The following is a 10,000-nucleotide window of genomic DNA, read 5'->3' on the forward strand; positions in this document are numbered from 1 at the left end:
CACCTTTCACAAAGTCAAATGTCTTGTATGTGTAACATACTTAGCAATAAACAGTTATGATTCTGACAATTCCCCTTATTTCCAGTGTTATGCTAAGCTAAGTGCTAACTGCTAAAGCATATTGTGGTTGTATACAGATATAAGAGTGGTATTAATCTTCTCATCTAACTTGGCAAGGAAGGCTAATATTCCCCAAAAAACACACTATTTGAGTAAACACAGCTACTGAAAACACTAAACATGCAGGGGAAGGATGGCTGGGACATAACCTCGGCCATTTATCACAATTAAAAGCTAATAGGCAAACATTCAGGACGCCAAAGTGCTGTTTACCTTCGATAAATAATATGGCCCGCTGCCTTTGCTCTTAAAACACACAACCTACTCTCGGTGGGTAAATAATGTGACAGCTGATAATGGAGTGGTGTCAAATCCAGTCAATGGTTCACTCTGAATCGTCACAGAGAGCAACACTTAACGGCAAAGTGCTACTCTCACATGGAGGAGAAACAAAACTGCCTTACTCGCTCATGTCTGCATGTTCTCTCACCGCAAAAACCCTTTTTTTTAACCAGAAAGGCATCACGTTGAGGAAGCACGACGCTCTTTCTCAAGATAATCTCGCGGATAAAATTCAGGGGAATGACGTGTCTTCGACGAAGGAAATTGCAAAACGGAGGGTTTTGCGTCGAGGGTTTACGTAATCTCACAATCGTGGCTTTTTGAAAACCGACCTATTTTTAGGCCCTTTCCTCGAAAATGTCATCCCAAAACTAAAAAGGGTGAATCTCTGCAACCACTAGAGCTGTTTGAATAATGTTGCTGTTAGAATAAAAGATGTTGTTCAGATGTGTAAATTTTCAGTGTATATGTTTCTGATTAAGAGGAAATGAAGATGATACACAGGAAAAAAAAGAAAAAATTTCAAAATTTCGCCTATTAAAAAAAACACTTTCAGGATGATTATTTGCTTAAAATGATGCAGCTGTAAAGTCTCAACATCTAACAAATCATAGCATAACATGTGAACATGCTCTCTGCAAAGGTTGACTTTGATAAAGTGAAACAGAACAAAGTTAGAGAGGGTTTTAGTTCAGAAAATTCAGCCGAGATCTCATTGGGGCCTATTTGGGACCATGTGTTTCACTTATATATTAGTTATGGTGTTCATAATATAGCAGTTTTGGGCTTTTAATATTATGTTCATTCACAAAACAACCTATTATTTACAGTTTTATAGAACAATTGCTTAGTTTTTTAAAAGGTTTTAAAAGAGTTTGTTAGCAGACTAGTTGATAAAAAGGAACTAACAGCAGCAATAGAAGTAACCAAGAAGCCTTTAAAAGGAACGGGCCTCTCAGACTGCCAGGGTTCCCTCCATTAAGGCGACTCCATCACATCGGTAGGTATGTGCTTGTTCGCCTCCGCCACGACTTGTCAAAGCAAGGTCGCGTCGCCCTTCAAACTGGCTGAAAAGCACGCGTCGCTGATGGAATATTTATCTAATTAAACACATGACAGGAAGAGATTATGATGAATATATTTTCAGCCGCAGCGCCGTCTCGCCGGCAGCACTCTCCCCCCCGTGTTCTCGTACCCTCGCTGCACTGTAATTACAGGCCGTCGCTGAGCGATGACCACACGTGTCATTATATTATTGTCGGTATTGCAGGTTGTTTCTCAGCTCTGCCATTAAAAAAGGCTGTTGTTCTTGTGAGAGGTGAGTGGACTCAGAGACAGCTCATAATACCTGTAATTTGAAGCCTTTCTTTGCCGCTCTGCATGGTTAAAGTGAACGTTCTCTTTTTTTAGAGTCATTTATTACTGAATTGAAGACGGGGATCATCTGAATAGGAGTTTGGCGTCTTGTTTAGAGTATAAAAAAAAACTCAAAGCGTAGAATATGCTGCACTTCCATAGCCTTTTAACCACCTGCTCTGTGCACAAACTGCCCGTTAATCCAACATATATCCAACTTATATATCCAAGACATTATATTTCAGCGTATTCTTATATATTTAAAACATTAAATTAATACTTTTCTCTCCAGAATGCCTCGTGGCCAGCGTCTGGCCTGCGTTTTACTCAAGTCATTAACTTTTACCTGCTGCTGGTTCTTTTTTAATGGAGAAATTTAAAGTGATGTCCGCTTTGATGAACCTGCATGAAGGAAATACGGACCACGGCTTAAACATTGGAGGTTAAACTGACCGTTAAACACTGCAGTCTAAGTTCTCTCCACAGACCAGCGGTGAAGCATAGACTTCTATACAACCACAGACCAGGACCAGGCCTCAAGGTGCTTTTCTGGATCTCAGGGAAACCATACGATTCAGAAATATAAATAATGGAATAACTGCAAAAAGGGAGCTGGTAAATATTTCCCCCCTCACTTTCCCATTCACACACACACGAGTGGTCAGTGTGTACTACTCACTGCGGCCTTTAGTAGGCAGGTGTCCTCTCCAAGATAACAAAGCTCTCCTGAACAGCTCGTCTCCATCCACAGGTGATCCCCGTTCAGCGCGTTCTCCTGCAGACACACCGGGAAGAAAAAAAGAAAGAAAGAAAGAAAGAAAGAGAGAGAGCGCGTGAGTGGAAGTAATGACATAATAACTCACATTATCCTCAGCGTCGCTCGCTCACGTTAAACCTCAACCCGTATGCACATAAATACTCGGCAGTGAGAGCGGTCAACGAGTGAGTCAAGCACGTAATTGCCGCTGCCGAGGAGGCCGGTAGTTTCACAGCGATGTTAATTCAAGGTGCGGATGGAAACGCACCGCAGGAGCCGGGGAGTCCAGCGCCAACGCGACTGCACGTGTGTCCGTCGGAAGAGAATGCCGTGAGAGTCACTTTGTTTGGTGCTTGATTCAACATACTGTTTACATATGTTTTCATTATAGTGATGCAGTCATTTTTTTCTGCTTAACAACGTGAAAGAAATCTTGAAATCCGTTGAATCACACGCTCTTTCCAGAAGACTTAAGACTTTAAAAGTCAAGCTAATGAGAGCTTAATGAGGCAGTCTGCTCAAAAAGTTGAAGCAATATCTGTAAATATGGTTCATCTGATTGGTGGTTTGACAAACTTTTTCAGTAAAATGCATTGGTGTCAGCAAGATTATGGACTTAAGAAATTTGCTTAAAGCAGAATATACTGCAAACAATGTGCAAAAAGAAATATTGGTATTAATCTTCAATTGGGAGGCTCTCAGCCTGAAAAAAAAATCTCATTGGAAGGTTATAGAGGGACACAACGGTGAGAAAACTCATACTTTGTGTTGTGTTTTTGTGTTAAACAAAGAGATGTGTCCCATTTAAAGTACAATAAACACATTTTTCCTCATTTGCTGATGTAACCGCCATATATTTATTGTTATAATGCTGCAAACGTTGATGATTAGCGACTAATTAGTGAGAAAAGAGGAGCCAGAGCCGCCGGATCTCTTTCTAATCTCACTTCTTCTCCGATTGGTAAAACACAGTCATAATTGCCTCTGCCACAGTACAGCAAATCCCCTTTCAGTGGCCATTTGTAATCGTTTCCATTTCCTCCTCCAATATCTCACCGTACTACATGCGGCAGGAAAAAAAACAAAAAAACTGTTCTTTGTCAAACACTATCTGATTCATTAGCCTCTAAAAGGTGAGAGTAAAGCAGCAGTAAATCAACCCCTGAGTGTGTATTAATGAATGATGAGGTGCAATGATTATATGGGCGCGTGTGTGTGTGTGTGTGTGCGTCGTGCAGAGAGCTAAAGGCCAGCGATGACGTGGTGGAAGTGTCCCTGCAGACGGAGCCAGAGGGGAACCTCAGATGTGGGTTTGTCTACTTACACCGCCCCAATTAATAATAAGGCTTGTTTTTATTCAATATTCATTGTTGATGCACGAGTCCATCAGCGTCCAGCTGTCCAGTGTAATCAACGGGACAAAGCGAGACACTGACGTGGTTTTCTTTCTTTTTAAAGAAGGTCCATTTTTAGATGTGTTTTTTTCTACATTCATATCGATGAGTTTGAAGTGTTTTGAAGGCTTTGTTTGTTTGTTTGTTTTCTTTTATGAGCCCGCTGTGCTCCAAATTAAAGATGCTCCTCCATTGATGTTTGAGAGAGTAAAGCTCCCTCTGTCAACGTCTGAATCAGATATAAATAGAAGCTTTGTCTTGCTTCCGTTGAGCCCATCGCAAACAAAGTAATTGGCTATTTCTGCACAGACTATATTTAAAGTCAGCTCCAAAAGGAATTTAGATTTGTTTTTCTGGTAACTGCAGACCAAAATGACTGATGTGCAGTCGATTTGCTGAAAAACTGTGGAATATATGGCTGTTTTTTTTATTATTTTCCGAGAAAGTTTTGTTGAAAAGTTTAAAGATTCATTTAAAGAAAGTATTTGTAGTTATTTCTAGTACCGTAAAAGTCGGGTTACAAGCCGCTACTACCTTTGGTGGATGTCCCCGTGTGGAGCTGGCTGTGTGGAGCTAGCTATCTTCCTGCTGTAGCCAGCTAGCGCTGCTGTTAGCTACCGATAACCACAGAAGGTAGCAGGAGCAGACCCGGCTCGACGCCAGACTTGGGCAGTAGCAGCATCGCTAGTTTGCCACAGTGTAGAGCTAGCAGCAGCGCTAGCTTGCTACAGTGTGAAACTAGCAGCAGCACATTGATTTTTTTTAAAAAAGGAAGAGAAGATGTCTTTGCTGCACCTTTTGACCATTTCTGTTTTGTTCTGATTTGCTGACGTCGTTGACATTTCCCAGAAGCACCGGGCCTTTTGCGTTTTAAAATCTCGTCTTCATCTTTGTGAAGCGTTGTGTGACTGAAATCCATTAAATTTAAATGCAAAATAAACCCCAGAAAAGGTTGCATCCCACAAAAAAAAAAAAAAATCCCACTTTTCTTTCTCCCACGCTCGGGTTGTGAAGACATTTTCTGGTAATGATCAGAAGCCCAGAAAGAAAAAATTGCTGCTTTTTCATTTCCACGCGGCTGTCGGAGCCGGTCTGCCGTACAAATCTGTTGGCATGAAAATCCGAATGTCATTCGGTGACTCAGCCGGACGGCGGAGAGCTGGGACAACTGTGCTTTTCTTTTTTTTTCATGTCCAGTACTTGAACACTGATGTATATGCGTGATGTACGTTATGCAACCGAGTCAGCGTGTGGAACACTTAACGAAAGACGTGCGATAAAAACAATAAATATTAAATAAATCTACGAGTGTGTGTGTGTGTGTGTCTGACCGTCCAGTCCATGCAGGTGCGCAGCTCCTTGTTGGGCCCGTTGGATGCTGGAGGCGGGGCGGGTTGAGGCGGGCCGAGGTGCTGGAGGCCCGAACGGGAGATCGCTTTCCTGAAAAAACAACAACAAATGAAGTCAAATATCAGCAATCAAAAACACAATCGCCTGTAAAGACAGAGCGCCGACGCCAGAACCAACCCCTGTCATCGCACGACACCGCTCACTCGCTCGGCAACTAGATTTCGGGATCATAATTTAGTATGCACATTCATTATTCATGGTACGAGACCACATTTCAGCGGGTTTCGGCTGAAGGTTTTTCGGCGGTTGGAGAAGTGGGAACAGCTTGGTGGAGGAGACTGCCAGCAGCACTTTGGGGTGACAGAGACAGATCTGTTCTGTCAGAGGATGAGTCAGCAGTCATCTCTCTTACTCGCCACGTTTCCGTCTCAGACTCTCCGCCCCGGAACACTTCCTCTTCCCCCCGTTCTGTCGTCTGTACGTTTATTTATTTATCCTGCGGGTTCTTCACCGTCACCACCTCCCTCGTCCCACGTGTGCTCCGGCACACCACCGGCTAAACGATTTGGGGAGATTCTGATAACAACTAGTCATGTTGTCAACTTTTTATAGTCGTACAATGAAGTAAAGAAGAAAACACGTGTGCTTTTGTCACAATTTTTGCACTAACTTCCATTTTTTGTGTGCAGAATTCTTGACTTGGAAGCCACAACTTTTATAGTAAATAGGTAATTACGGGAGTGTGTGTGTGTGTGTGTGTGTGTGTGTGTGTGTGTGTGTGTGTGTGTGTGTGTGTGTGTGTGTGTCTGTCAGTGGAAAAGGTTGCACGGGAGCATCTGACCTCCCTGTTGAAAGTTTCAGTGGCCGTCTGTCTAAAATTATCCACCAGGACAAAGAGGAGTCCACTTACACACAATGTAACCTGATGACCCGCCCCGACACACACACACACACACACACACACACACACACACACACACACACACACACATATGCATGTACTTGCCCTCACGACTCTTGGGATAAAAATAGTCTTGCGTGGGTGACACACGCAAATCCAAGGACGTATGGGCACCGGACATATGCTACGTACAACGAGGATCCCACGCACACACAAACACACAAACACACTTATAAACTTCATGACTCTCGTGTCATCAACTCATTTTGATAAATGTAGACTTTGTCAGGGTAATAAAGAACGTTTACAAGCAGCGTTTTGCAGTGAAACAATTTTATCGAAGCCGCTTGTTTGGAAGTGAAACCAAAAGGCAGAAAGAGAACGACGGCAATGTGACGTAAAAGCTTGTTTGGGGTTTTATGTCACTGCGTCTACTGGGTCTTAGTTCAAGGAGAGGTGGAAGAAGTAAAAAACAGGGACGTCACACACTAGAAATACTCAACTACACAAGTAAAAAGCCTGCATTTGACATCTCACTAAAGTGAAAGTACCTCTGTCAGAATGGACGACTGTATTCTACTTCTACTAAACTTTGGGTGATCTATATACTCCACATACTTAACAGTAAATGTACTTGGCTACTTTCCATCCCGGTGTGTATACAAAATCTACCCTGAAACAGGAAGTGAAAATGAGGGAAAAATGTTTTTTTGCTTTCCCAGCTTTTGACCTTCTGTACTTCCTGTTGTGAGCGCTCGGCTTTTCCGTAATGACTCGGATATTTTTGGTGGCTTTCGACATGGTGTTCAAAAGCAGCTGGAGGTTTGTTTACGCCGCGTGTTTGCGGCCCGGCTGCGCCGCTGCTCGCAGACATTCTGTCGGCGAGTTAAGTGAGATGGAGAAGAGTGGAAACGACCCGCGAAACGAGGGAAATTAATACGATCCTGATTGAAACATCCAACACACACTTAACCCCCGAGACTGAGTGTTGAGGTGAGGATGATTATGAACTGATTATGATGGATCAGATAGCAATGAACAGGCTGTGTGTGTGTGTGTGTGTGTGTGTGTGTGTGTGTGTGTGTGTGTGTGTGTGTGTGTAGAAAGGAAGGAGTCAGAAGAGCATCGATGTACTCATCCCAAAACAAGGTAAATGGGAACACACACTTAAAATATACCAACACACTCACACTCTGATTCAGGGTTCAAAGGTCAACGCTGCATTTGAGTGAGTCCTAATCTACTAAAAGCAGACAGGATCACAGGCATTAAGGCTAAAATACCAAAACAAGGAAGACATCTGCAGTGTGAAGCTTTTCTGTGGGGCGCAACTATAAATAAACACACAACACACACACACACACACACACACACACACACCACACACACACTTTGCCTCAGAGTTATTTTAGTAGATCTGTCCCCAAAAGAAGTGTGTTAAAGGCCAGCATGAGTCTAAAATTAAATGTGGTTTAAAAGCATTTAGACAAACAGGAACTTTTCTTTTCGTCTCCTTAAAGATGATAATTTGTTCATTTAAAGACAAAACAAATCACTGAAAGAAAAGTGTGTTTTTCTCCGGATGTTTACGGGTCAACGTTACACAAACCGAGCGCAGACAAAATGTGAATAATCGGAGTCAGAGAACCAATAAGATGCAGGGATCCTGTGATATTCATGGGAGAACTGTGAGGTTTGTCTCTCTCTCGTTGACGATGAAGATGATGAAGACTACACAAGATTTAAGTATTTAAAGTAAAAAGCCACTGCAGCTCCTCTCCTCTCCTCTTCATCTGGTCCTTTCCCCACATCACCGACTCTGGAACTAATCACCCTCCTCTTCCATCCTCCTCTTCCTCCTCCTCTACCATCCTCCTCCTCTTCCTCCTCTGCCATCCTCCTCCTCTTCCTCTCTCTTCAACATCACCATCACCTCCTCCCCTCTCCTCTAATCTCCCTCTTTTAATTTTTCTCCTCCCATCCATCCATCCCTCTTGTGTCCTCTCTTTATTTTCTTCCTTGTCCTCTTCCTCCTCCTCCTCTTCCTCCTACAGCAGAGGTGGGTTGTCAGCGTTGCCTTGACGACGGCACAGCGGGCGCATCGGCAGCTCATCCAGTAATTATATTGGTAGAGAATCGGCTCTGTGTGTGTGTATGTATATACATAAATGTGTGTGTGTGTGTGTATATATAAATGTGTGTATGTGTGCGTGTGTGTATATGTATACGTGAGTGTGTAGATATTTGTGTGTATGTGTTATTGTGTGTATACGTGTGTATAAGTGAGTTTCTGTGTGTGTATATGTATAAGTGTGTGTATAGGTGTGTGTGTGTGTGTGTGTGTGTGTGTGTGTGTGTGTGTGTGTGTGTGCGCGCGCGCTTCAGCAACTTTAACAGTAAATTGCAGTTACTTAGACAGAAGCCTTGTCACCCCATGTGGGTTGATTGTGTGTACACGGACACACACACACACACACACACCAGATGATGTAATGCGTGTAATTCCTCAACTGTTCTCTGGGTAACAGGAGGGGGCGGGGTCACAGGAGAGGGCGGGGTCACATCACTACAGGAGCTCTGTAGGTGATGGAGGTGGAAAGAAGAGAAGAGTTCTGGTTAACGAGCCCACACCAGTGCAGTCCAGTACCGCTCACTGGTTTCTGTGGACGCGGCAAGCCTCCACCGCCGCCGCCACGGCAACGCCGCCGATGATTAACGGCAAAGTAAGAACAAAAGTAATAGGCACACAAAAGGAAGAAGGCAGCTGCAAGTGGGAGGAATCGAATTTAACATCTTCTGACTCGCGGAGCAGAGGATGCTGTGATTATACGTGGGAAGCAGTCGCTTGACAAAAGAGACACAACTGTTCCAGTGTGGGTTTAGTGTGAGACCAGATTCTCAGAGCAGGAACGCTGCTTTCAGGGAAAATGAGAAAGTTTGCAGGCTTCTTTTTTTCTTCGAGAACCGAAGTTGAACTGCGTAGTTTCTGAAGCTTTCATAACCTTTTTCTTTTTTTTTTTCCTCCATCCAAAATTGTTAAAATGTGAGACGTATGCAAATGTGAACTTTTGTTAGTTTTCTAAGTCTAATTCTAATTCAACATCTTTGAGTTTTGGACTGATGTTCGCATGAAACAAGCAGTTAAAGTGATCAGGCCTTTTGTAAGATTTACATTTTACTGATTGGTTACAAAGGATTAATCAAATGATGGACAGATTAAAAAATAACACTTCATCTGGTACCAAACATGCGCTAGTTGATACCGATACCACTGAAATTTAGATATTACGGTAAAAAAAACACATAAAACTAAATAATAAACTTGAACATACACTCCTCACAGTTGACTTACTGTTTTTTTCTTGATCAACTGGGTAGTAAAGCAATAAAAGTATACGACCCAAATACACTTCAGCTGAACTAAAGGTGACCCCCAGTGGCTCCAGCTGTGGTATACACTTATGATTATTACAGTTATGGTTTGAGTAGAAGTGCCTCGTGTGTGTGGAGTGACATCTACATTTAAATATATCACACCTGCACATGAAGCGAACGCCTTGAGAAGCCGGCTAGCTGGACTGGGTCACACGAAGGAGCGACTCAAGAAGGGATAAGTTTCCCTGCAGATAAAGACATCATCCAATAATAATAATAATAATAATTATAATAGCGCGTTATGCTAGTTGTAAAAAGATACAGTGAATGCGGCTCACCTGTAGCCAAGAAGCCGGTGAAACCAGCGCACTTTGGTCGCCCTCCTCCTCCTCCCTTCACGTCCATCTGCTCCGACATTTATCATTACTATCTATTCTCTCTCCTTCTCTCTTTCTCTCTTTCTCT

At 42.9% G+C, this 10,000-nt stretch overlaps 1 protein-coding gene across 11 annotated transcripts in view; it reads right to left on the minus strand.

The window, feature by feature from the left end:
• The window catches only part of dgki (diacylglycerol kinase, iota), a 51,240-nt gene that overhangs the window by 21,406 nt on the left and 19,834 nt on the right, over window positions 1-10,000 (minus strand). For all 11 annotated transcript variants that reach the window (XR_011078043.1, XM_068586666.1, XM_068586664.1 and 8 more), the window contains exons 2-3: window positions 5,241-5,349; window positions 2,438-2,533 (exon numbers count right to left, since the gene is read on the minus strand). Coding sequence is in view for 10 of the 11 variants with exons in the window: in XM_068586666.1 (XP_068442767.1) it covers window positions 2,438-2,533; window positions 5,241-5,349 (205 nt within the window). In the remaining variant the exon portion in view is untranslated. The remainder of the gene's footprint in view (window positions 1-2,437; window positions 2,534-5,240; window positions 5,350-10,000) is intronic.

Source organism: Clinocottus analis, unplaced genomic scaffold (genome assembly GCF_023055335.1).
Source record: "Clinocottus analis isolate CAN_PGR_092001 unplaced genomic scaffold, fCliAna1.0.p SCAF_20, whole genome shotgun sequence".
Lineage (NCBI taxonomy): Eukaryota > Metazoa > Chordata > Actinopteri > Perciformes > Cottidae > Clinocottus > Clinocottus analis.